At 40.3% G+C, this 27,715-nt stretch overlaps 1 protein-coding gene across 5 annotated transcripts in view; it reads left to right on the top strand.

Annotated features, from left to right (window-relative positions):
- Positions 1–27,547, top strand: part of tns2a (tensin 2a) — a 198,640-nt gene extending 171,093 nt beyond the window's left edge. For 4 of the 5 annotated variants that reach the window (XM_034172181.1, XM_034172178.1, XM_034172177.1 and 1 more), the window contains 9 exons: positions 2,596–3,746; positions 3,848–3,979; positions 6,815–6,910; positions 8,072–8,149; positions 8,409–8,486; positions 10,254–10,422; positions 11,555–11,623; positions 14,618–14,650; positions 25,827–27,547. In XM_034172181.1, the coding sequence (XP_034028072.1) occupies positions 2,596–3,746; positions 3,848–3,979; positions 6,815–6,910; positions 8,072–8,149; positions 8,409–8,486; positions 10,254–10,422; positions 11,555–11,623; positions 14,618–14,650; positions 25,827–25,965 (1,945 nt within the window). In that variant the 3' untranslated portion in view covers positions 25,966–27,547. The remainder of the gene's footprint in view (positions 1–2,595; positions 3,747–3,847; positions 3,980–6,814; positions 6,911–8,071; positions 8,150–8,408; positions 8,487–10,253; positions 10,423–11,554; positions 11,624–14,617; positions 14,651–25,826) is intronic. The other variant, XM_034172179.1, reaches the window with a different exon arrangement.
- The last annotated feature ends 168 nt before the right edge of the window (positions 27,548–27,715 follow it).

The raw sequence follows: 27,715 nt of genomic DNA, 5'->3' as shown, positions 1-27,715 counted from the left end.
CACTCTCTTCTTCTTCTTTACCTCTAAATTCATCCTACAAACAACCATCCTATGCTGTCTAACGACACTCTCTCCTGCCACCACCTTACAGTCTGATTTTAGCTTGCACCTCCTATAAAGAATGTAGTCCACATGTGTGCACCTTCCTCCACTCTTATGTTACCCTGTGCTCCTCCCTTTTCTTAAAGTAGGTATATACCACAGCCATTTCCATCCTTTTTGCAAACTCAACTACCATCTGTCCTTCCCCATTCCTATCCTTGATACCACATCTACCCATTACTTCCTCATCACCTCTGTTCCCTTCACCAACATGGCCATTGAAGTCTGCTCCTATCACTACTCTTTCATGCTTGGGCACACTCTCCACCACCTCATCTAACACACTCCAGAAATCATCTTTCTCCTCCATCTCACAACCTACCTGTGGGGCATATGCACTGATGATATTCATCATCACCCCTTCAATTTCCAACTTCACACTCATCACCCTGTCAGACACTCACTTAACCTCCAACACACTTTTAACATACTCTTCCTTTAACATGACCCCAACACCATTTCTCTTCCTGTCCTCACCTTGGTACAACAACTTGTACCCACTGCCGATGCTCCTGCTCTTACTTCCCTTCCACTTGGCCTCTTGCACACACAATATGTCTACCTTTCTCCTCTCCACCATATCAGCCAGCTCTCTCCCTTTACCAGTCATACTACCAACATTCAAAGTCCCTACTCTCATTTCCACCCTTCTAGTTTTCTTCTTCTCCCGCTGTTTGTGGAAACGTTCTCCTCCTCCTCTTCGTCGTCTTCACCCAGCAGTAGCCCAATTTCCACCAGCACCCTGTTGGGCAACAGCACCGGTGGCGGATGTTGTTAACCCAACCGATCCAGTATGGAAATTTGATTCTTAGTCTGCATAGTTGGGTTGGCTTGTTTTATGCCGGATGCCCTTCCTGACGCAACCCTCCTCATTTATCCGGGCTTGGGACCGGCACTCAGAATGTACTGGCTGCACACCCCATGTGGCTGAGTTTTGTTGATAAATGAAAGTGAAGGTTGTAAATGTAGTCATAGTTTTGAATGACAATGTTGATTTGTGATATGATGACTGAGTAAATGATAAGGTAAATTGATCACTGCTTGAAGTGTTGAATAGGCACAATTCTCCTCTGGGACTATAAAGGACTTAGTCAGGCCAGTTAGGAAATAACCCTGTTGTGTCTGATGATTTACGGACGTTCATGCTGTTATACGGTCGCAAATTGAGCTTTTACCAGCAATGCGTTAGCAGAGCCAGTAAACCGGATATTTGTGACCGTATAACAGCATGAACGTCTGTAAATCATCAGACACAAGGGGGATTATTCCCATTTTAATCCAATTCCATCATTTGCATGGTTTATTTTTCTGTAGGTAATTCGGTCGGCGAGGCTTACCGTAGAGGCAGCTTCGCTCCAACAGAGGTCAGGGTGCAGAGTAATCCATGAAATGTGAAACGGTAATTCTGTATCAGAATCCACATCAATATTTTCGTATGGTAACTTAAATTCACCCATTTCTGCATCAGTGTCGGTATGTGACTTTCTCTCGCTCTCAGTTAACAGCGCCATTATTGACATCTGCGTAGCAGCACAAGCTGCCAATCAGGGTGCGGAGTAATACATTAAGTGTGAAACGATTGAGTATTTTGTGACCTTACACACTATATTATACGGTCTGAAATCTCAAACGATTAGCCAATCAGATTTGTGGAAAAAATGTAATTGGATTACAATAAGTGTTGGGACAGTGCCACAATTTTTACCTCTGCTAATGTATTTGTGCAGAGGTTATGTTTTCACCCCTGTTTGTTTGTCTGTTTGTGAACAGCCTGGAGCCCACAATTTTTTGTATGTTATGAAATTTTTACTGAAGATTCATATCCTTATAGGCAAGAAGTGATTCAGTTTTCAAGGACAAAGGTCAAAGTCAGGAAAAATCTTCAAAAATTGAAGAATTCCCTCAGAAATTCATAACTGTCAAAAAAGATCAAATTTCTATTCATATTTGAGAGCGTTCTGTAGGATGGTATCCTTTATCGATTGACAAAGTTTGATCCAGATCTGATCCAGATTACAGAATTTGTGTCCATTTTGAAAACCCCATTTAATGTATATGTTACATTATATCTAAATCAAACGTGCCCTAGTCATATTTCATATATGAAAGTGAGGTGCAGACTGGCACTCAGTATCACTTGACAAAGACTGATCTGGATCTGATCCAGATTGTGGATTTTGTGAACATCTGAATGTAATATTGAAAAACCCATTTGTGTACAATGTAATATTGAAAAACCCATTTGTGTACATTTTGCATTATATCTCAATCTAAAGTGCCTGAATCACTCTCATTTGTGATAATGAGGTGCAAACTGGCACTCGCAATGAACAGACTACCAAAATGGAACAATTAGACACTTGCCCTTAATGTAAGTCCTCTACAGCCCCTGAGGTCAATTCTGCCAATTTTTGTTCACGGATGCCGGTCAGTTGGCATAGATAATTCTCTAACAGGTGTGTGACAGTAATTACTTGTGTTTTTTCTGTTCAGTCCCAGTCCCGGAGTGAGGGAGAATGAGATACAGACCACAGACATCCTCAGCAGTGACTATGAAACCTCTCAGCCTCACAGCGCAAACTGCTGTAGTGACGGTATTGTCCAGGAAGTCCCCACATGTCACACAGAGCACTCACCCCCGCGACAGGCTGCCAAAGACACACAGTCACACACAGTGACCATGACGACACAAAGTGAAGCTCATAACCATTGCACTGTCCCCACAGACCCTCACCCTCCAGCAGATACACCTTCTGCTTCATCAACAAAGAACCCAAACAGTTTTGACTCTGTGCCTACATCTGACCAGGCAAGTGCACAATGCCAGACATCTTCTTCTGCAGCAGATACAAAACCTCAGTCTGGTCCCCTCATCCACCAGAACCCCTGTTCTGCAGAGGCCTCCACGTCCAAACCTCCATGCCAGACGCAAACGCAAACCAACAGCTCTGACGGAGCAGTAACATCACAGCCGCAGGTCAACGGATCATCTCCACCCAGAGTGCCTACCCCAGACACTCCAAAACCAAATGCTGCATCTGTTCCAGCATCTCCAACCCCAGCTTCACCATCATCCCCTCAGCCCCAGTCCAGCAGCAGGGAGGGCTCCCCTCACTCTGATTCTCCAGTTCCCGGGTTTGCCACATTGGGGAGGAAGTTGATGTTGAGTGGACCTGACACTCATCATCCCAACCACATCCTTCAGGACGGATGCTCACATCACCACTCCATGGAGCACACGGCTGTGGGCCACATGGACAAACCTCACACTCCTGCTGTGGACACTAACAAGAGGCACTGTCACTCTGCTCACCTGCCTCACCTCCACCCGTCCAGCTATTCCACCATCTCCATCCCCCTTCCTCATCCTCAGCCACCTTTGCCAGAAAAGCGCCACCCTCCTGCACACTTAGCTTCCCCCAACAATGGGTTGAAGCCAGTCATGGCCCATGTGCCTCCCTCTACAACTGGCACCAGCCAGCAGCAGCACCACCATGTGACATTCTCGCCCACTGTAGGGGAAATTGCACCCTCTGCTGGCCACAATGATGAAGTGGAGCCTGAAAGTGCAAATCAAGTCAATGTGCGGTTTGTCCAGGATAGTTCACGCTTCTGGTATAAACCGGGTATATCCAGAGAACAAGGTGAGTCTGAAATCGTTAAAACTGAAAGTTCTTGCCCAAATTTAAAGAACTTTTGTCATACAGTATGGAAGAAATGTATGTCTTAATTTCTTTGTCTTCAGCAATTGCAGCTTTGAAGGAGAGGGAGCCAGGATCCTTTCTGGTCAGGGACAGTAACTCCTTTCAGGGAGCTTATGGTCTGGCCCTGAAGGTGGCCACTCCACCGCCCAACATCAACAACCACAGCAGCAAGGGTGAATTAATTTATTTTGCCATTTTCACCAGGGGTTCATACCAAGCAGAACAGATATTTTAATGTTTCCAATTGTGGTTTCCATCTTAAAATTATTATTTGTGAACTGGTTATGAGCAAAAGATAATGCATCCAGAAAGTATTCACAGCACTTCACTTTTCCCACATTTTATGTTACAGCTTTATTCCAAAATGGAATAAATTAATTTTTTCCATCAAAATTTTACTCACAACACCCCATAATGACAATGTGAAAAACTTTTTTTTTTTATTTTTGCAAATTTTTAAAAAATAAAAAACTAAGAAATCACATGTACATAAGAATTCACACCCTTTATCAGCAATTACAGCCTCAAGTCTTCCTGAATATGATGCCGCAAGCTTGGCTCACCTATCTTTGGGCAGTGTTGCCCATTCCTCTTTGCAGCACCTCAGGTCTGGGCTCTGGCTGGGCCACTCAAGGACATTCACAGAGTTGTCCTGATGCCGCGCCATTGATATCTTGTCTGTGAGCTTAGGGTCATTGTGTGCTGAAAGATGAACCGTCACCCCAGTCTGAGGTCAGGAGCGCTCTGGAGCAGGTTTTTATCCAGGATGTCTCTGTACATTGCTGCATTCATCTTTCCCTCAATCCTGACTAGTCTCCCAGTTCATCCCCACAGCATGATGCTGCCACCACGCTTCACTGTAGGGATGGTGCCTGGTTTCCGCCAAACATGATGCTTGGCATTCACGCCAGAGAGTTCAATTTTTGTCTCATAAGACCAAAGAATTTTGTTTCTCATGGTCTGAGAGTCCTTCAGGTGCCTTTAGACAAACTCCAGGTGGGCTGCCATGTGCCTTTTACTAAGGAGTGGCTTCCATCTTGCCACTCTATCATCCAGGCCTGATTGGTGGTTTGCTACAGAGATGGTTGTCCTTCTGGAATGTTCTCCTCTCTCCACAGAGGAATGCTAGAGCTCTGACAGTGTGACCATCGGGTCTTTGTCTCCGCCCTGGCTAAGGCCCTTCTCCCCTGATCGCTCAGTTTAGACGGGCAGTCAGCTCTAGGAAGAGTCATGTTGGATCCGAACTTCTTCCATTTATGGATGATGGAGGCCACTGTGCTCTGGGACCAAAGCAGCAGAAATATTTCTGTATCCTTCCTCAGATTTGTGCCTTGGGACAATCTTGTCTCAGAGGTCTACAGACAATTTCTTTTACTTCATGCTTGGTTTGTGCTCTGACATATGTAGGCAGGTGTGTGTCTTTCCAAATCATGTCCAATTAACTGAATTTGCCCCAGGTGGACTAAAATTAAGTTGTAGAAACATCTCAAGGAATGCAATTTAGTTTTTGTGATGCCATCACGAACTGGCGTGAGATTGGGTTGAGAATACATGCTAAAAATATGAATGATGTTTACCTGCCCACATGGTCAAATGAGGATACAAATATAGACAGTGTCTTAAATGACAAGAAACAAAATTCTCAGTGCTTCACCTAGCATTCCATTTGAGTGAGAAACTATCAAAGCGGGATTTTTTTTTTAAGTTTGTATTTTCAGCTATTTTTGGAATTTTACAGGAGAAGAAGTTCATAAAACACAACTATTTTGATTCAATATTTTTTAATTCTATGAGGCAAAATTAGCCTTAGTTGCAGATTTTCAAAGCTCTAGATAACATATCAAAGGAGCTACGGTGGGGAAAATAAGTATTTGACCCCCTGTCAGTTGCAGGTTTTCCCACCTACAAAGAATGGAGAGGTCTATAATTTTTATTGTAGGTACGCTTCAACTGTGAGAGACAGAATCTAAAAAACAAAATCCAGAAAATCACATTGTATGATTTTTAAATAATTAATTTGCATTTTATTTTATGAAATAAGTATTTGACCCCCTAGAAAAACAGAGCTTAACAATTGGTACAGAAACATTTGTCTGCCATTACAGAGGTCAGACGTTTCCTGTAGTTCTTGACCAAGTTTTCACACACTGCAAGAGGAATTTTGGTCCACTTGTCCATACAGATCTTCTCCAAATCTTTCAGGTTTGGAGTTTCAGCTCCCTCCAAAGATTTTCTATTGAATTCAGGTCTGGAGACTGGCCAGTTGGTTCAAAACACTTGTTCGTCCATATGCGTAAAATTACTTAAAATTTCAAAAGACCATAGATACAAACGTATTGTTGATAGAAACCTAATATTTGGCATTTCTTCATAGGTTTGGTATAGGTATAGGAGCACTTGCAAACCGTTCTGAGTAGGTAGCCTGGGACATGTTTCTGAGACTGTGTGATTTGATAGGGATTGCAGATGTAAATTAGCTTTAAGCGAACTCTGGTACAATGCATCACATGGAAACATTATTGTTTTTTATTGTCCACCCTTTACAAATAAACGAATAAAAGAAAGAAAGAATGATGCTCCATCTCTGATGCCAGAGTTAAGATATTCTGTGCTCAGCACAATGTTGAATTTGATGTCTCAGACCAAACTTAAGATGCACAGCACAATATTTACCCATCCTGGTTGGAAGTAGGGAGACCACACCATATTTTACTTTAATTGCCTTCCACTGGTAAGTTTCGGACATTTTGAGGAAGAAAGGGAATTAACGGAGCACCAAGTTATTGTAAGCACAAAATATTTTAATTTGTAGTATAAGAATGAAACAAAGGTTTTTCGTCTTTTTAATTTATTATTTACCTTCTAGAACATGAACAAAGTTTCACCCTTTTATTTTTGTGCTTTGAAATGATTCAAAGCTTTGGTTTTCACAGATTATTATAATTATTATGATTTAGTTGTTAAATATAATTTTATTTGCACTTGTTGACATCATATCTCTCTTCCAGTGAGTGACCCCCTGGAACAGCTGGTGAGGCACTTCCTAATAGAAACAGGCCCTCGAGGAGTCAAGATTAAAGGATGTCAGAATGAGCCTTACTTTGGTAAGATGTTCATATCTTCTCCAGATTTTCATATCTCTTTGGTGAACATATTTTGCCACTGAACTTGAGATGGAATGACCTCTTAGTTTCATAACAATTGTTTGCCTGTAGGGTTAAAGGTGTCATATTGTGTGAAACCAGTGTTATCGACCTTTTACAATAAATTTATTTGGGGATCATGTTAGACAGGTGATACTATGGCTGTGCCATGGAAACCCCCTACTATATGCAAAATATAAGAATGAAATGCTCATGTTGGAGGTCTGTGACATACTGTATGTCACTGACGTTGATGCCTGGACTCTGTGCTGTGGTCTGTGAGACGGACAGAGAGAGGCCCCCTCTGAAGGGAGAACTGAAAACAGAGAAATGTAAATAAAGTTTGACAAAAACAAAAAGCTTCTGTTTACATTTTGCTTCCAGAAACACGAGTCCAACGTGTGGTTTTTGAACGTCCAATGTGAGTAGTCAGATCGCATCAGAGCATCGGGTCGTATAGTGTGAGAACATAAATCGTGCGCTCTGAACTTTTACACCCTGCGGTTTTGTCGTACAGTTTGAGCTGGAGCTGAGTACAACGATTGAAAATATCGTACAGTGTCTGCCCAGTTTTAGTTGCTAAAATAGCTTGGTCACTTGAGAGTTAAACGTGTAAGGTGCGGGTGTTGCACTCTGTAAGTGCCCCTTCTATTCTTTTTATACCTCAGGGGCTATAAAGCCAGAAGAGTGTTAATAATTAGCACTCCGTCTATGTGTGCCTCGTTGTATCAGTCACACTTTCTTGTGCCCATGGTAACTTGAACAATTCATTGTATTTTCACCAGATTAGAACTGGACATCCTATGTGAGTATATCTCAGGGTTCTTGAGTTTCACTAAGGCCCTCTAAGAACAGCCCGCTATACTAACAGAGTTTTGATCCTTGTGCCCATGATAACTTGAACAAATTATATGGGATTTTTTCCAAATTTAAACTGGACATGTGAAATGAGTGCATCTCCAATGGGTTTGAATTTGACTGGCATAGTCAGTACACCAGTGTACCTTTTTTTAAGGATGTATCACCTCCGTTTCTGTAATATTTTTGGTTACAAACGTTAACCCTGTCTTGGAGATGTTTGGTACTCATCATACTCCATTGTTGTTCGTTTGTTGTCCACAGGAAGTCTCTCTGCATTAGTCTACCAGCACTCCATCACACCCATCTCTCTGCCCTGCACTCTGAAGATACCAGAAAAAGGTTTGTTCTTTTATTTCCTGAGAAGTTTTCCCTCAGACTGTCAGTTGATGTGTTGTCATCAAGCTTTGAAGAAATTAAACACGGCATGTAACACCCTAAATGCTGGTATAGAATAGAATGCTTTTTAATTGTCATTATACACAAGGTACAACGAAATTAAAAGACAACTCCCGTATGATCTGAAGATGGACTTTAGTGTAAAACACGTGACACTCCATGCACATTTGGATTGATTTGGTTTTTGTCTCCATGGTGTTAGATCTGATAGGGGAGGTGCAAGAGGTCCAACCAGTCAGTAACATCAGCACGGCCGCTGACCTGCTCAAACAAGGAGCCGGTGAGTGATTGCGTGCAGCATCAGGTGTAGCTTTGCTTCACCAACTACACTGATTCAATTATTAAATAACCCTCTCAAACCATTAAATGATTCCTCAATTAATTGATTGATTAGGCAAGAACATTAATTGGAAGAATATACTTGAAAAATGCCAGGATTTGAGGCTTTATTAAATTGGCCTCTCTGACACTATAATTTGCATTTTTCATTGTTTTCTATAATTATTTTAAGTAATAAATAATTTAATAATAAACCTGACAGATTAATTATACTAAGTGGAGAAGCAGAACATCACCTGTAGCTTGTATATGCTAAATTTTAGACATCTGGGTTTATGTGCCATTCTGTTTGGTGTTTTATTGTACATTTTTATTTTGATGTTGTTCATTGTTACTCAGCTGTATCTGCTTTATTACCCTGCATGGTAAATAACTTGAGAATGGGTGAGCAGATTCTCACCAAACATGGTAGAAATGTTCCTTGGGTGAGTGTCTCCAGAAGAACTGTTAGAGAAGATCAGTCAAAAGCAAAGGTCAGAGTCCTTAATTAAGGACTTTGCTCAAGGGACCGCAGTGATGATCCTGTTTGATGGGGAATTGAACTGCAGATTTTATGGCGACAAGCCCATCTTTCTAACCTCTAAGCCATTACCTCTGCATGTGCGTTTTATTTTGTTGATTGCAACTTAACTTCTTTTTTTTCTCGTATAATAAAACGTTGTGTTAATCTCTTCTTCAAGTAAAGCTTTGATCCCACTTAAGGTGTCTCAGTGTACAGACACCTATAATTCCTTTCATGGCAAACAGCAGTCTTTAGGGCCCCTTCACACATAGTACAAATAAGTGCAACTCAGGGCGACTCACGGTGGAACAGCTTGTATGAGCGAACCACGAAAACATTGAGCCAATGGGCAGGTGTGCACGATGTCGCTGAGATGGGTCATGCATGCGGGAACACAGTGCGAGCAGCTGTACGATGTGTAACCACAGACACGGCATCATGTGGAACAGAGCTGACGTGGGTGGTGTGACATTCAGATCACCCGCTGCGTGTTATGATCTGACGGTCCGGATCACCTGGGACAGCCTGTCAATGTGCGCGGCATGCACACGCTCACTGCAGCCCATTGCAACAGCGATATATGTTTTTATGTATGTCCACGTGATGACAGCAAGCAGACACACACGCGTCTCAGTGGGCAGTTATTAGTTCATGTCCTTCCAAACACGGTACGTGTTGTCCAGCCATGACGTCCAGAACCACAGATCTCCGCAGCCGCTCCTGTGGGTGGACACACCCCCTGTCAATTCAGTGCACACACCGTGTCACTGTGTCTGTTTGCAAAGACACACTCATGTGGCACTTAGACAAATTTCACTGCCAGCTCGACAGTGATCGTCTGCTGACTGTTGTCAGCGAGCGGTGTTAGATGTTCGTGTGTGTCACCTGGAATTTGGCCAGCACCTACCACGAGAGGGTTTGATGAGTTCTCACAGCGCACACTCTTCAGCCGCTGGTGTGTGCAAATAGTTGTAGCAACAGGTGTACAATGCGTTGGAGGCAGCTATGATTTTACACATATTGCATACAATTCCTGCTTCATGTGCACTTCATGCGCAATTCGACCAAATTCGCACTATGTGTGAAGGGGCCCTAATATATGAAAGCTGTTGGTGAAATGTTTTCTGGGGTGTTTTTAAACCATGACAGTTTAGATAAATGTCACAGTTATGTCTGTGTTCTTACACTCTCACTTGTGTCCGCCAGCCTGCAATGTCCTCTACCTGAACTCTGTGGAAACAGAATCACTGACTGGACCCCAGGCCATCGCCAAGGCCACAGATGCTACCTTGGGTCGCAGCCCACGTGCCGGGGCCACCATAGTCCAGTTTAAAGTGACGTCACAGGGCATTACACTGACTGACAGCCAGCGCAGGTGATAAAACAAATCAAGTCGGTTCTAGACTGCGGGTCTGATTCAGACTTATTTGGATTATACATTTCTTTATATTTTCATTGAAAAATAGGCCAATTTTTCAATTACGGATCACAGTCTCTGGAGAAATGTTTCACATCAGCTGCCACAACGTTATTTTGAGGTGTCTCACTGTGCACTGAATTTCATTACTGTGATGTTTTGAGCATTTCAGAACTGTGAATCATTTTCTGAAACAAGTGTTTCATTTACTGTTTGTTGCATTTTGAAACTGTACTATGAAACAGTTGATTTATTTAGAATTTCTAGAGTTTTTCGAAACTGAATGTAGTGTTTGAGGTCTTCAGATGTGTGAAGCAAGTGTTTCATTTAGTGTTTTGCACGTTTTGAAACACCCATTTTTACTATACGTCTAGTGCTTTCAGACAACGACCTTTGAATTTTGTAAATTTCAAAAGAATTCATCATTTTAGGAAGCCAGTGCTTCTTTTAATGTGTATTTTGAAACTGAATCATTTTATAAAGCAAATGTTTCACTTAGTACTTTTAGCATTTTGAAGCAGTGAATTTTGTGATTTGAGCTCTTTAGAGCTAAATAGCTCTTTATTTTCCTTCCCACTGTAGCCAAGTGCTTGCTCACAGGGGGTCGTTTTGACCGTTGGGGTTTTACATAATTATTGTATGGCCTTGCCTTACAATATAAAGCGCCTTGGGGCAACTGTTTGTTGTGATTTGGCGCTATATAAAAAAAATTGATTGATTGATTGAAGCAATTAAATTGTTCATGCCTTCAGTATTTAATATTTCAGTTGTATTTATAATATTTTGAAACAGTGGACTTAGTGTTTCAGGCACTTAAAAAAATCTAAGCAAGTGTGTCACTTTTGGACTTTCTAAAACTGACTGACAGACTTTCAAACTGAATTTCATGTTTCAAGCATTTTAAAATAGCACAAATTTTCTGAAGCAGTTGGTGTACTTTGTTCAGCATTTGAGAAGTTCTTGAATTTGTTGTCATTATTTCAGAAGAATCCTTCTTGCTAAGTACACCTGTTATGCAGGATCACAGTCAAGTTAGATTTTGGAGTCTAATTTGAAAACCCTGCTTTGTGTTGTATTACTTTTTCATTAGGCTTTTCTTCAGGAGACATTACCCAGTGAACAGTGTGACATTCAGCAGCATCGACCCCAAAGACCGGAGGTGGGCACTGAAAAGGAAAAACGTGAATTTGATTCTTGTAGCTGGAATGTGCAGATCAAATTATACAATCAGCACAAGTCAGACATGTCTAATCTAAGCTCATTCACTGCATCAGTTGCTGTGAGGCCTGGCATGAATCTTGCTCTGGCATGAATCTTTTGTTTGTGAATGTTAAACATGTTGGCATGCTGGCTGTGGCTGAAGCTACGGCTGTTGGTACATGAGCTAGTTTAGCCAGGTTCATTAATTTTTTTTCTCTAAATTTGGTAGATTTGGAAACATGTTTGGAGGCATTCAACACCTACATGCCCGCCATTTTCGAGTTTCAAAATGGCATGCGTAAACTTTTTATTGTCCTATGTGCTTGTAATCGCTCTGGCAACTTTGTGTAATTGCCTAAGAAAAGGAATCCTTTAAAATAGTCAGGTTCCTTATGGTAATATTTTTTTGGGGGGGGGGGGGGGGATTTGGAAAACTATATATTTTTAGAACCCTTATCAAATGAGGAATCAAAAATCAAACAAACAAAAACAATATTTTTTGTTTTTTTGTTTTTTTTTTCCAAAGGTTGTTATTGTGGCCATCTTGGAGTTTTAAAATTGGAAACCATCATTAAAGTGACTAAATAAAAATTTTGGATGGCAAGGACCCAGAGATATTAATACAAAATATATTAATACAAGATATAATTACAAAATACTGATGCTCATGAATAAAAATAGTGTTTGTTGCCATATTGGATTTTTATTGCGTGTAGCTGACTCCAGTGACTTATGAGACATAGGAACTTCATTTATGTGGGTGTTTTTTTATTAAATAGATCCAGATATTTTTAACTTTTTTAAACATGTATTCCTTCCTCCTTCGAATTTGTAGAAAAGATTAGGAACCCTAAAACTAAGAATGATACTATTATTTGTTAACTACATACCACAAAGTTGACCCATAAATAACCAAAAGCCAAAAAAATGAAAAGTTAGTTTCCAAACGGTGCCAATATTGGAAATCCCAGATGGCAGCAATAACAACCCTTGATAAATTTTTAAAAAAAGGTTTTTTTTGGGATTCCTCAATCCATAATACCCCCACCACACTTATTCGGAATTAGCAAGAAGCAAGCAGAATCAGCCGGAATGAAAATAAACCAAAATTTGTGCCACATTTGGGAGGGAATTCCAAACAGATAGAAATCCTTACAGCCTTGTATGAATGCCGGTCAAATACTTAGAATGTGCCTCAAACCCACCTCGAATGATTCTTGCACATGCTGTGTGTATCAGCCTTCGAATGCAGTTCAAATGTAGTTGGAACACAGTAGGATTGCCAGAATGCTGCCGAAATGCAGTAGGAATATTAGGCATGCACCCTGAATGCCCTACGTGCAGTTCGATTGCTGCCCGAATATCATCCGAAGTCTGGTTGGAAGGTGCCTCGAATGCTGTACAAATTCACCTCAAATGCAGTCAGAAAGCTCCCGAAATGGCCATGGAATATGGCTCAAACATCTAACAGTCCAAAGAGAATGCATCTCGAATACTTTAAATGCACTTCGAATGAAATACCAAAATAGATTCCGCCAGCACTCGAGTTGCACTCGAGGTTTATTCCGGCTCATTCGTGGCACATTCAAGATATTCTGCGCAAATTTGAAGTGGCTGACCATTTTAATTTTTCCCTCGAATGCGATCAGAATGTTTTGAATGCTGTTGGGATGCCATAGAAATACTTGTGCAGTCAGAATGCACAAAGAAGAAGAATGCACATTCTTCTCTACAAGAGTCAGACAGAAGTCAGACTTCCAGAGCAAGAATTTTAGCTGAGGAAGCTTCTGCGATTTGAAGCGAAATGTCCTCGCGTCAAGCAACCCAGTCCGGTCGAAGATTCAAGCTTCTCTGCTATGGAAACCACCTGGACAACTGAGAGCCTACACAGAAACAGTCAGAATGCAGTCAGTCAGAATACACTTCGAATGCCGTTCGACACATCTCCACTTCGACTGCGCCTCAAATGTTTTGAGCATAAGCAGAACATTCAGGCCCGCCACAGGAATGGGTCTGACTGTTTGGAATGCACACAGACTGCAGTCATAGGTTTTAGAATGCTCTCAGACTATTCTGGAATAAGGAATGAATTTTCCGTCCGTCGGCATTCCGGCTGTAGTGTGATGGAGATATAAGCTAAAAATGTATAATTCAATTTCACTTCAATTTATGTTATTTATATAGTGCTAAATCATAATTCTGCCTCAAGGTGCTTCACATGGGAAAGGTTAAACCTTCGTTTACCAAATCTCCCAAGAACTTTAATGAAATTACACAAGGAGCCCGACTAAAAGTATACAGTTGGTGCTCATGGTTACAAAACAAACATACAGCAGAGTTAACAGAAATCTATTTTCATAGTATTTGAACAAATGCCATATATGCTTTTACCAAGACAATTATTTCAGTTTGAGGGATGGCTGTGAAATTGTATAGAAATGCTGACAAAAGTGACTTGAAATTTTATTTGTAGCTACAATGTAGATTTACAACCTGTAGGGTTTGTTGTCCTTGAAATATCATGTAAAACACAAGTTGTGAGAGTGAAAGGTCTGTAGAGAATAATGGAATAATTTTCAGTGGATGTCATCCAGCAGTTTAAATAAATCAATAAATAATTGGACGAGCAGATGTAAGGATCAGAAATCTCACTATGTTGTCACTGGAGACTGTGACCCATAAAATATAGGCTTTGCATATTTATCGAAGTTGCCAGGTTGATTACAAGCTGATCCTAAAATATGCAGTTTGCGGAAAAATTAACATGGCCGTCATATTGGTGCATATGCAAATGACTGATTTTCACATTATCTGAAGATTCCATAAATCTATAGATTTGATAATCTGCCAAAATACTCAACAAAGTATTTAAGACAGTGAACCTGACTATTTGGCGGCCCTGCCTGCGTGTGGATGTCTGAGTCTGGTGTCTGTTTCCCTCTCTTGGTTCTAGGTGGACTAATAACTCAGACAACACCACTGTTAAGTAAGTTATCCATGTTTGTGTTCAGACTGAAAGCATCCCTATTGTGCATATTTTTTTAAACCCCTGTGGCTGAGAAATCAGTGATTTTAGAGCCTGTGCATGGCATCCAGTTGTGTGTGTAACTTGGTAAAAATATTCCATCAAACATGATTTATAACAGAATTTCATATGATCTCATGTTACACTGTACTGCTTCTTTTAATGTCTGTAACCCCAGATGGCATGGTCACATTTACTATCACCAAGCAAATGTCAATCATTCTTGTACTTGTACATTCTTGGTTCGCATCCCCTCTTACTTAGATGGGGCAACAATTTGGCTCATGTATGGCATATCTACTCCAATAAGCAAAAGGATGGTCAACATCATGTCCAAAGGTTCTTGAAATGGAACAGTATCTCCACCTGGTGGACATTTAACATTAATGCAGGTACAGTAGAATTTTGCCAAGAGTTCTAGTGATGTATGATCAGAGCAGATATTTCCTTACTACTTTATACAAAGTCAATATTTTTAGAATTCCCCTCCATCTCAATAGTACTTGAACTCAGTCCTCTAGCTTCCCTGCATATTTGTAGCTTCTCCAGCTGTACCCATATAGTGATTAATACCCCCTTTCATATAGGAGATGTGATTCAGTTCAATTCAATTTATTGAACTTATAGAACACCAAATCTCGACAGCGTGGCCTCAAGGTGCTTCACGGAAAACAACAAATTAAACCAAAAGATCAAAGAGCATAATTAAAATATTAAAAGCATAATAAAAAAGTCAAAAGAATGAAAAGCACAGTAAAACAGTATGTTAATCATACGAGGTCTGTTAGAAAAGTATCTGACCTTTTTATTTTTTTCAAAAACCTGATGGATTTGAATCATGTGTGCTTGCATGAGCAAACCTTGAACCTTCGTGCGCATGCGTGAACTTTTTCACGCCTGTCGATTGCATCATTTCCTGGTAAGCAGCCTTCGTGGGGAACGTGTGCAGCGCGCTCAGCGGATTTTTATTTCAAGGAAAAAGACGGAACGACTGGAGCAGCGCAGCATCAAATTTTGCCAGAAACTGGGCGACAGCCACGTGGAAACCATTCAGATGATTCAGACGGCTTTCGGTGACTTTTCAGTCGTGTGACTATCCGAGAAATTGTGGAAGAGGTGGGCTTGTCACAGCATGTCCTCTGAGACTTCAACACAAAGGCGCTTTTGCTCCGTCGGCAGCTTCGTGCCGAAGCCATTGGCATGATTTTCACTGCCGCTCTTTTCATGGCCAAATCTTCTATCACAGTGGAATGTACCAAAAAAGTGCTGATGTCCACCTCTTCTGCAATTTTTTGGACAGTCACATGACGGTCCGGCATCACCACAGCGTTCACTTTGGAAATGATCTGGTCATTTCAGCATGTTGATGGCCGACTGGAGCGTGGCTCGCTCTCCACTGTTGTGCGGACGGCTTTAAACCGGTTGTACCGCTCCTTAATCTGTGTGATGCCCATAGGATCATCACCGAAAGCCGTCTGAATCATCCGAATGGTTTCCACCTGGCTGTCGCCCAGTTTCTGGCAAAATTTGATGCGGCACTGCTCCAGTCATTCCGTCTTTTTCCTTGGAATGAAAAAAACGCCGAGCGCACGTCACACACCTCACACAAAGGCTGCTTACCAGAAAATAATGCAATCGACATGCGTGAAAAAGTTCACGCATGCGCATGAAGGTTCAAGGTTTGCTCATGCAAGCACACGTGATTTAAATCCATCAGGTTTTTGAAAAAATAAAAAGGTCCGATACTTTTCTAACAGACCTTCTATAAAATAGAAAACAAATGCATCTTCAATCGTGACTTAAAAGTCTCAACAGATTCTGACTGCCTCACTAACACAGGAAGAGCATTCCACAGGACTGGGGCACGATAAGAGAAGGCTCTATTTCTCTCAGACTTTTTGTTCACCCTAGTGACACAATGTAAGCCTCTGTCCTGTGAACGCAAAGCCCAGGCCGGTACATAGGGTTTAAGTAGATCAGCCAAATAGGATGGTGCCAGTCCGTGAACAGTTTTATAGGCCAGTAGCAGGACCATAAAATCTGATCTTGCAGACACAGGAAGCCAGTGAAGAGACGCCAAAATGGGAGTAATGTGGTCAGACGTTCTGCTTTGTGTCAAAAGTCTGGCAGCAGCATTTTGGACCAATCGAAGACCCCTGATTCTGGACTGCAGCAACCCAGAAAATAAAACGGTGCAGTAATCCAATCTAGAAGAGACATATGCATGAATCAGAATCTCAGCATCAGCCATAGACAGGATGGGACAAATCTTTGCTATATTTCGCAGATGGAAGAAAGCAGTCCTCGTAACATCTCTAATGTGGAAGTCAAAAGACAACGTAGGATCAAAAACTACCCCAAGGTTCCTCACCTTGTCTGTATGATGTATGATACACAAACCCAGGCCAAGCACTAGCTGGTCAAATTGATGCCAATGCCTCGCTGGACCAAGAACCATCATTTCAGTCTTATCAGAATTTAAAAGTAGGAAGTTACTAGACATCCAGCTTCTTAATGATGCAAGGCAATCTTCTAAGGATTTTATGTGAGTGACATTACCAGCAGTTATCGGCATGTACAATAGAGTATCATCCAGCATAGCAATGAAAGGTAATCCCAAAACGCCACAGTATATGCCCAAGAGATGCTATATAAAGGGAGAAAAGCAGGGGGCCTAAGACAGGTTCCTGTGGAACCACAAATTTCATGTCACTAAGATTAGAGGTAGTGTTATTGTATAAAACACAATGAGAATGACTGGACAGGTATGACATCAACCACGCAAGGGTACTTCCAGTAATCCCAAAGCGATTCTCCAGCCTATCCAGTAAAATATGATGATCCACAGTATCAAAAGCAGCACTAAGATCTAACAGCACCAGAACTGTGGTGCTGATTCACTGATTCCACCTGTTCAAAGTGATGTTAATCAGTGAAATCACCTGGTGGAGTGGGTGGTTGTAAAGAAAACCTGCACCCTCTCGGCCCTTTCTGTAATGAGTTGAATACCACTGATATACAGTAGTGTTCAGAATAATAGTAGTAGTGCTATGTGACTAAAAAGATTAATCCAGGTTTTTAGTATATTTCTTATTGTTACATGGAAAACAAGGTATCAGTAGATTCAGTAGATTCTCACAAATCCAACAAGACCAAGCATTCATGCTATGCAAACTCTTAAGGCTATGAAATTGGACTAATAGTAAGAAAAAGTAGACAAGGGGGTGTTCACAATAATAGTAGCATCTGCTGTTGACGCTACAAACTCAATTATTATGTTCAAACTTCTTTTTTAGCAATCCTGTGAATCATTAAACTAGTATTTAGTTGTATAACCACAGTTTTTCATGATTTCTTCACATCTGCGAGGCATGGAGTCAACAACCAACTTGTGGCACCTTTCAGCTGTTACTCCACTCCAAGATTCTTTAACAACATTCCACAATTCATTCACATTTCTTGGTTTTGCTTCAGAAACAGCTTTTTTGATGTCACCCCACAAGTTCTCAATTGGATTTAGGTCCGGAGATTGGGCAGGCCACTCCAAAACATTAATTTTGTTGGTTTGGAACCAAGATTTTGCTCGTTTGGGGTCATTCAAACACCCATTTCAAGGGCATGTCCTCTTCAGCATAAGGCAACATGACCTCTTAAAGTATTCTGACATATCCAAACTGATCCATGATACCTGGTATGCAATATGTCTTTTATTTTAACAGAGGGACTTTGCGGGGGATTATTGCAAATAAATTAGCTTCACACAGGCATCTTCTAACTGTCACAGCACTTACAGGTAACTCCAGACTGTTGTAGTGAATATTAATAATAAAGCCTCACACGCGGGCACCAATAATAATGTAGTGAATATTAATAAATTTATTGGAATAAATTTATTAACAATTTACTGAATCGCGCTCATGGAGCACCGATAAAATGTACAAAGTAGTGATTATTGGTGATTTCAGTGGAGACACGTCACTTTACATATATTCAGGCCTCACTACGAGGACCCTTGATATGTAGCATTTAGTTGTAGTGAATAAGTAATTAAACTCCCAAATTGAATTAGACTGGATTAGGCCCCAAAATAACGGGTCACCAAAATAATTTAGGGTTTAATACTTATTATTTAAGCATTAATGGGGCACCACTTATTCTTTTTTTATATGGCATAAGTACCATAATTTAAACATTAATTTATCAGTCTCAAATTAATTAATTAGTCTCGATTTGGTTTAATCAGTCTCTGATCTGAAAATCATGAATTCTTCTATACGGTTGACCAAGAGTTTCCTTCTGTACCCAAAATAAACCACAGCAGAAAATATTTACAATTTAATTATAATTTATACAAGAAATGAACATTTGACTGGCATTTTATAGACAGTGATGAAAAATACGTTCATTCAGAGAAACAATTTTCTTACTCATGAGACGATGGAAGAAAGAGGTGAAGCTTAAAACTTTAAGTAAATTAATCTGATTGAAATTTAGTGATGAATTTTGAAGCCAGTTATGAAATAGAATATTACAAGAATGTCTTTAAAGAAAAGAAATGAGGAGCCACTTGTACCAATTGACAACAAACCATGGAGCCTGGACTGGATCGATTAGCTGCTGTTGGAGGGCTGGTTCCGTCCATCCGTTGTTGATATCAGGCAGCGTGAGCTCACATGGGTCGAAGGGGTTCACTCAGGTGTCCCCGGTGTGATCCCAGGGTTGGTGTCGGCTGGTTTTGCCAGCTGCTGCAGTCAGGTGTGGAATCAGTGAAGTTGTCAGCTTGCAGTGACCCAGAGGTGGAAAGTGTTTGTTGAAAATGGTTCTTAGTAGCTTTCAAAATGGTTGGAGCCAAATTAAAGTCTTTGTGACTTTAGAAAAAGTAAAACTTTAATAAGAGCGTTGAAAATTGAATGAAAAAGGAAAAGTCGCTTTTTCTGTAAATTCGCTCTTAATTTGAAGAGCTCAGCTCGGAAGTTCTCTTAAAAGTTCAAAAGCTTGACGCACCTTAAAAGCGTCAGGTTAAACTTGAGTTTGTCCCAAAGGTAAAGAAAAATAAATGCCACATGGTAGCTTAGCTTAGCAATGGCTCTTGGCCAAAAATGGAATTAAGCGTTTGCAAAGAAGAGAGAGCAGAGGGAAAGCAGAGTGCTGAGCGGGGGAGAAGGGCAGAGAAAGACTCTGTTCTTTTAAAGGGGGACTTTTGTCACTAAACTCCGCCCATTTAGGGTGTGTTATCTCACAGACACTCCATGTCTTAGAGCAGGCAGAAATGATTCAAATATTTAAACACATTAATTAATTTGAAATACTATTTGTTCTAAGGCACCCAAATGAACACATTATTACGAGACATTTAAACACCTCCTTTGGATAAACAGAGTACTTCAACATCAGCATATTCTGCAGAAAGGTCACACACACACATCAGTTAACATGAGCACATCAATAAATGGAATGACTACATGCAAAGCATTTCGTTTGAATAATAAATGCAACAACATTATAAGTCTTTAGATATAAATGAGAGATATACTGATGTAAATTATTTCAAACCAAAGGTCTTCTCTTTGTTTTACTCAAGATAAAAGTTAGTTGTGAAGAATCTACGATTTATGGCCCATCTGGTTGTGGGGAAGGGTCCCCCCCTGGATGAGGAGAGGTCCTGTGTTATCTTGACCATAAAAGTTTGGGTTTCACCTGTCCTGGAGAAGCTCAGATTCTGACGTTAAGCTATTATCATGTCATGTAGTTCACGAATTACAACCTTGTTTTTCTCTGGAAGGCGATGTTCGACCATGGGGTGATGTCTCCAAAACTTATCTGAAGATCTCCAGATGACTTAGGAATTTCTCCACTGAGGTGGAAAGATAGTGTCTGTCCCAGTGGGTTTTTGTGGTTGAGAGAGGATTAATATATTTTATTTAATCAGGTCTAATCGAGGCCATCGCGCTACACTGTCTTTGATCATCCTGTAGCTGATCAATGGGTGAGCCTTTGCCATTCTGGTTATTCTTCTATCCATTTTGATGGTTGTTTTCCATTTTCTTCCATGCATCTGTTTTTTTTTTTGTGTTTTTTTTTTTTGTCCATTTTAAAGCATTGGAGATCATTGTAGATGAACAGCCTATATTTTTTTGCACCTACATATAGGTTTTCCCCTCTCGAATCAACTTTTTAATCAAACTACGCTGTTCTTTTGAACAATGTCTTGAACGTCCCATTTTCCTCAGGCTTTCAAAGAGAAAAGCATGTTCAACAGGTGCTGACTTCATCCTTAAATAGGGGACACCTGATTCACACCTGTTTGTTCCACAAGATTGATGAACTCACTGACTGAATGCCACACTACTATTATTGTGAACACCCCCTTTTCTACTTTTTTTTCTTTTTTTTTTACTAATAGCCCAATTACATAGCCTTAAGAGTGTGCATATCATGAATGCTTGGTGTTGTTGGATTTGTGAGAATCTACTGAATCTACTGGTACCTTGTTTCCCATGTAACAATAAGAAATATACTCAAAACCTGGATTAATCTTTTTAGTCACATAGCACTACTACAATCCCTGGCAATAATTATGGAATCACCGGCCTCTGAGGACGTTCATTCAGTTGTTTAATTTTGCCATTATGGGGTGTTGTGATTAGAATTTTAATGGAAAAAAAAAAGAATTTCCTCCATTTGGGATAAATGAAATGCTGTGAATACTTTCCGGATGCACCGTCAAGGGTAATCTGAAAATGCCATGTAATATATACAACTCCTGGCAAAAATTATGGAATCACCAGCCTTGGAGGATGTTCATTCAGTTGTTTAATTTTGTAGAAAAAAAGCAGATCACAGACATGACACAAAACTAAAGTCATTTCAAATGGCAACTTTCTGGCTTTAAGAAACACTGTAAGAAATCAGGAAAAAAAATTGTGGCAGTCAGTAACGGTTACTTTTTTAGACCAAGCAGAGGGAAAAAAAATATGGACTCACTCAATTCTGAGGAATAAATTACGGAATCACCCTGTAAATTTTCATCCCCAAAACTAATACCTGCATCAAATCAGATCTGCTCATTAGTCTGCATCTAAAAAGGAGTGATCACACCTTGGAGAGCTGTTGCATCAAGTGGACTGACATGAATCATGGCTCCAACACGAGAGATGTCAATTGAAACAAAGGAGAGGATTATCAAACTCTTAAAAGAGGGTAAATCATCACGCAATGTTGCAAAAGATGTTGGTTGTTCACAGTCAGCTGTGTCTAAACTCTGGACCAAATACAAACAACATGGGAAGGTTGTTAAAGGCAAACATACTGGTAGACCAAGGAAGACATCAAAGCGTCAAGACAGAAAACTTAAAGCAATATGTCTGAAAAATCGAAAATGCACAACAAAACAAATGAGGAACGAATGGGAGGAAAGTGGAGTCAACGTCTGTGACCGAACTGTAAGAAACCGTCTAAAGGACATTGGATTTACATACAGCAAAGCTAAACGAAATCCATCATTAACATTATAAAGATGACTGCCTGAAGAGAACATGTAAATTTCCACAGTCATTGATGATATGGGGCTGCATGTCAGGTAAAGGCACTGGGGAGATGGCTGTCATTACATCATCAATAAATGCACAAGTTTACGTTGATATTTTGGACACTTTTCTTATCCCATCAATTGAAAGGATGTTTGGGGATGATGAAATCATTTTTCAACATGATAATGCATTTTGCCATAGAGCAAAAACTGTGAAAACATTCCTTGCAAAAAGACACATAGGGTCAATGTCATGGCCTGCAAATAGTCCGGATCTTAATCCAATTGAAAATCTTTGGTGGAAGTTGAAGAAAATGTCCATGACAAGGCTCCAACCTGCAAAGCTGATCTGGCAACAGCAATCAGAGAAAGTTGGAGCCAGATTGATGAAGAGTACTGTTTGTCACTCATTACGTCCATGCCTCAGAGACTGCAAGCTGTTATAAAAGCCAGAGGTGGTGCAACAAAATACTAGTGACGTGTTGGAGCATTCTTTTGTTTTTCATGATTCCATAATTTATTCCTCAGAATTGAGTGATTCCATATTTTTTTCCCTCTGCTTGGTCTAAAAAAGTAACCGTTACTGACTGTCACAATTATTTTTCCTGATTTCTTATAGTGTTTCTTAAAGCCAGAAAGTTGCCATTTGAAATGACTTTAGTTTTGTGTCATGTCTGTGATCTGCTTTTTTTCTACAAAATTAAACAACTGAATGAACATCCTCCGAGGCCGGTGATTCCATAATTTTTGCCAGGGGTTGTATTATTCTGAACACTACTGTACTGTCTACAGAATCTGCCTGGGGATATGGGAAGTTTTAACAATGCACAGTTCCCTCAGAAAATACTGGAAAGACAAAACCAGTACTTTTTGTTTAAAGACTTTTGTGTTTGAGAATAAAAGATGAATATGACAAGACAGCTTAGAAGGTCAGCTTTTTTTTCTTTCTGACACAGATGTGTTAACACAGAACACAGTACTTTTTGTATTAGATCACTTGATTGTTGGGTGAGGAAAAATATGGAAACGTGACTGACAGGTGTTTCCTACAAGACTGTTCAAACACTAAATAGTTCTGAATGTTGACTCATTGGTAAGAAGGAGAAACTAATCAACATGAAGATCAAAGAGCTGTCTGTGGGATAAAACCAAGCTACTTTGAAGTAAAGAAAACTCCAGGGTCATCAACTAGAGGTATTGTAGAAATACTGGGAATAGCCAATATTATAACTTGGAATGTCATGTAAAGGAATGAAACCACTGTCTTACTGGTGAACATATCTCAATGGTCACTGAGGAAAACAGCTGATGAATGAATTACTGGGACAGGTGTGAAGAAAAACCCAAAAGAACAGTTTGTGACTTCACCAGTGATGTCTATGGAGCGGGGTGAAAGTATTGCAATACATTGTTCGAAGATTACTTTGGACTTTCTATAAAAAACTGACATGCATGGAGGACTCCAGCCCATTTGGGGCATGTCCCATTACACTTTGCTATTTAAGGACTAACAGTTGGGAATTGGTTTGGTGGAGCCTTACTTAAAGAGGATGGTGGGGTTTTGGTGGAGGAATGCCCAAAACAAATAGCAAGTAAAAGAGGCTACTCTAAAAACTTATATTACAGCCTTATTCCAAAATAAAGGAAATTTATTTTTTTAATCAAAATTCTATACACAATACCCCATAATGACAAGGTGAAAGATGTTTTTGAGATTTTTGGAAATTTATTAAAAACAAATGGAAAAAAAACCCACTAAGAAATCACATGTACGTAAGTATGCACAGCCTTTGTCATGAAGCTCAAAATTGAGCTCAGGTGCATCCTGTTTCCACTAATCATACTTGAGATGTTGTTTCTGCAGCTTAATTGGTGTCCACCTGGGGTAAATTCAGTGGATTGGATGTGATTTGGAAAGTCACACACGTCTGTTGTTTTTAAGATGTCTGGTGTTTTTAAGATTGCATACTCAGAAAATTAACTATTAGTTGCTTTGCTGATTACTCAAGCTTGAGAGTAACTAAGTTAGATTATTAGTTACAGCAGACAACTTGTCAGCAGCTGTTAATAAACTATAAAACTGCTTATGAAGTAACTGTATAAAGTAATTAACAAAGTAACTTTTTGAAGTAACTGTGACAGCACTGGTCTACATATAAGGTCCCACAGTTGACAGTGCATGTCAGAGCACAAACCAAGCATGAAGTCAAAGGAATTGTCTGTAGACCTCTGAGACAGGATTGTCTTGAGGCACAAATCTGAGGAAGGGTATATTTCTGCTGCTGTGAAGGTCCCAATAACCAGAGTGGCCTCCATCATCCATAAATGGAAGTAGTTCGGATCCACCAGGACTCTTCCTAGAGCTGGCTGGTCATCCAAACTGAGCAATCGGGGGAGACGGGCCTTAGTCAGGGAGGTGACCAAGAACCTGATGGTCACTCTCAGAGCTCCAGCATTCCTCTGTGGAGAGAGGAGAAACCTCCAGAAGGGCAACCATCTATCCAGCAATCCACCAATCAGGCCTATATGATAGAGTGGCCAGATGGAAGCTACTCCTTAGTAAAAGGCACATGGCAACTTGCCTGGATTTTGTCAAAAGGTACCTGAGTGATTCTCAGACCATGAGAAACAAAATTCTCTGATCTGATGAGACAAAGATCGAATGCTTTGGTTTGAATGCCAGGCATCATGTTTGGAGGAAACCAGGCACCATCCCTACAGTGAAGCATGGTGGTGGCAGCATCATGCTGTGGGGATGTTTTTCAGTGGCAAGACCCGAGAGACTAGTCAAGATTGAGGACAAGATGAATGCAGCAATGTACAGAGACATCCTGGATGAAAACCTGCTCCAGAGTGTTTCTGACCTCAGACAGAGGCGATGGTTCATCTTTCAGCAGGACAATGACTCTAAGCACACAGCCAAGGCCTGACTCCGACTGAACATCTCTGGAGAGATCTGAAAATGGCTGTGCACCGACGCTCCCATCCAACCTGATGGAGCTTGAGAGGTGCTGCAAAGAGGAATTGGCTAAACTGCCCAAAAATTGATGTGCCAAGCTTGTGGCATCATATTCAAGAAGACTTGAGGCTGTAATTGCTGACAAAGGGCGTGAATACTTATTTCCGCGTGATTTCTTAGTTATTATTAATAAATTTGCAAAAAAAAAAAAGTTTGTTGTCACTATCGGTTTTTGTGAGTACAGTTTTTGAGGGGAAAAAATTTATTTCATCCATTTTGGAATAAGGCTGTAACGTGGAAAAAGTGAAGCGCTGTGAATACTTTACGGCTGCACCGTACAAGTAAATAAATGCTTTGCTCCCAGGTAGTAATCCATATACACAGCAGCTGGAGTCACCCACTCCCGAAATACACCCTTCTCAGGTGATTTAGACTGTACACTACATATTGTCAAGAGAGTGGCCTTAGTGTTTTCAAATGATCAACATTTTGTGTCTGCCTGCTCCTGGCCAGCTGCACCCAGCTGATGTAGATAATGCGGAACTATGTAGGGAGTCCTGAAGATGGGGTTCTAGACCACATCCTGTATTATTGTTCCCCGTACTCTTGTCTGTTGTTCTCGCCTTCACACTCTCTCTCTCCTCTGTCAGGGTGTTTGGATTTGTTGCCAAGAAGCCGGGCAGCTTGGCAGAGAACGTTTGCCACCTGTTTGCCGAACTGGACCCCGAACAGCCGGCCTCTGCCATTGTCAACTTCATCAACAAAGTCATGTTGTCTCAGCGCCGCTAGAAAGAAACAGAAGAAACACCTCAGACCTGACCAACAGCGACAAAAGGCTGTCAGTGCTGACAAAACATTTACGTCATGACAGAGTTATTGTTGGTTGAGTTTGTGTCCATCTATTATTGTGGCATATTTTCTGTGTTGGAATGCCCAACACCGGGGTCAACATGTCCTTAAACGGTTAGTCCTTCCTAACAGCTCAACATAAATGACATTTTTGTCATCAACATGGACGTGCACGGAAAGTATACGCATAGTCTGTCAGCTACAATCAAAGCACACGAGTGGGGGAGGGGTTCCTAATCCTTCCAACTAAAACAAACTAATCCTACTCGTTTGTTTGTTTTTAAAGACACTTACCAATCATAGTTATTGATAGTTAATTGATGGACATGTTTCGTTCGTTACTCCACATAATTCATTCCTTACACCTCGTTTAACTTTTAAATATTTTGAAGGGTATTGTATGGAGAAGGACACAAGACACGATTCTGATATCACAATTCCTCCAAGGATGAGGAGGCTTCAGACTTTCTTTTCCAAGTGTCCACTGTGTTTTTCCAGAGAGAGAAAATAACTTTAAAGAAAACAAAATCAGGGTTTGTGCTTTGGGCCAAATTTAAATGAAATGAAGACTGAATTGTGCTGTAATCATCACGATCAGGATGTTTCCTCACAGGGAAATAAACCTCCGGGGGGGGGGGAATTGCTTTAAAAACAAGTCTTTAATAAAAACCAACAGGTGTATATAGTTTGTTATAATTTCAGTTTTTCTTTTGAGTGGCTGACCAAACCCCAGATGATAATTTATGCATGTGTAAATATTTTGGTATGCCAACACATGTAATATTTAACCCAACTTGGCACCTTTTCCTGGGTGACGTTACTGCTAAACATTAAGGACAATCCCCCCAAAATACTCTGAACTTAGTGCACTTAGCGTGAGTCAGAGACATTACTTTCTAACCAAAGTAAACAATGAATGTAAGAGCTTTTTTTAATATAAGGTGTGAGGAAGCAGCACATTAACAGTTTTGGTGGATTGATGGTACTTGAAAGTAAACGTCGATCGAACGCATTCATGAACGGTTCAGTCACGTCCTTTTGTAAGTTTTAACAGAATGTACGTAAAGTGTTGTGAAAAAGCTCAATGGGGTAAAAAGAATGGGGGAAAAAAAAGACTGCCATGAAGTGTTTTGAGTTTTAGAATTATTAAAAATGTTTGTACACAGCAGTAGCAAGTTTTCAGACTGATTTAGTAAAGTATTTGTACAGAGAACAGTAACACAACTTTTATGTACTTAACCAAAGACAAAACACTTGTATTAATTAGCTTTTTATCCAAGTATATTTTTGTACTTAAATGTATTTTTACATGTATTCAGTGTTGCCTTATTTAGTAAAACCTAGAAAACACTGCTTGTACTACATTGATAATATATTGTTCTATCGATTTGTATGATGTAGTAATATATTTTCACATGCAGCTATAGGACAACATATGAGACATACAGAGGAAACAATTGTTCAAAACTGTTTTGTATGTAAAACTGAGAACATAAAGTTGAATAATATGGTACCAAAATTTCTTGTGACTTGGTTATTTTTGGTTTATGGCTTTGGCTTCTTGGTTTGCACTGTTGACTCACAGTAAGAAGGTCCCAGGTTTACATGTTATTCCTGTGTTTGAGTGGGTTCCCTCCAGAGACATGCAGGTCAGGTGAACACTTTAAGCTGACCCTGAGTGTATAATTGT

The sequence above is a fragment of the Thalassophryne amazonica genome, chromosome 6 (genome assembly GCF_902500255.1).
Source record: "Thalassophryne amazonica chromosome 6, fThaAma1.1, whole genome shotgun sequence".
Classification (NCBI taxonomy): domain Eukaryota; kingdom Metazoa; phylum Chordata; class Actinopteri; order Batrachoidiformes; family Batrachoididae; genus Thalassophryne; species Thalassophryne amazonica.
The sequence above is the reverse complement of the archived record's forward strand: the minus strand, read 5'-3'. Positions and strand labels throughout refer to the sequence as shown.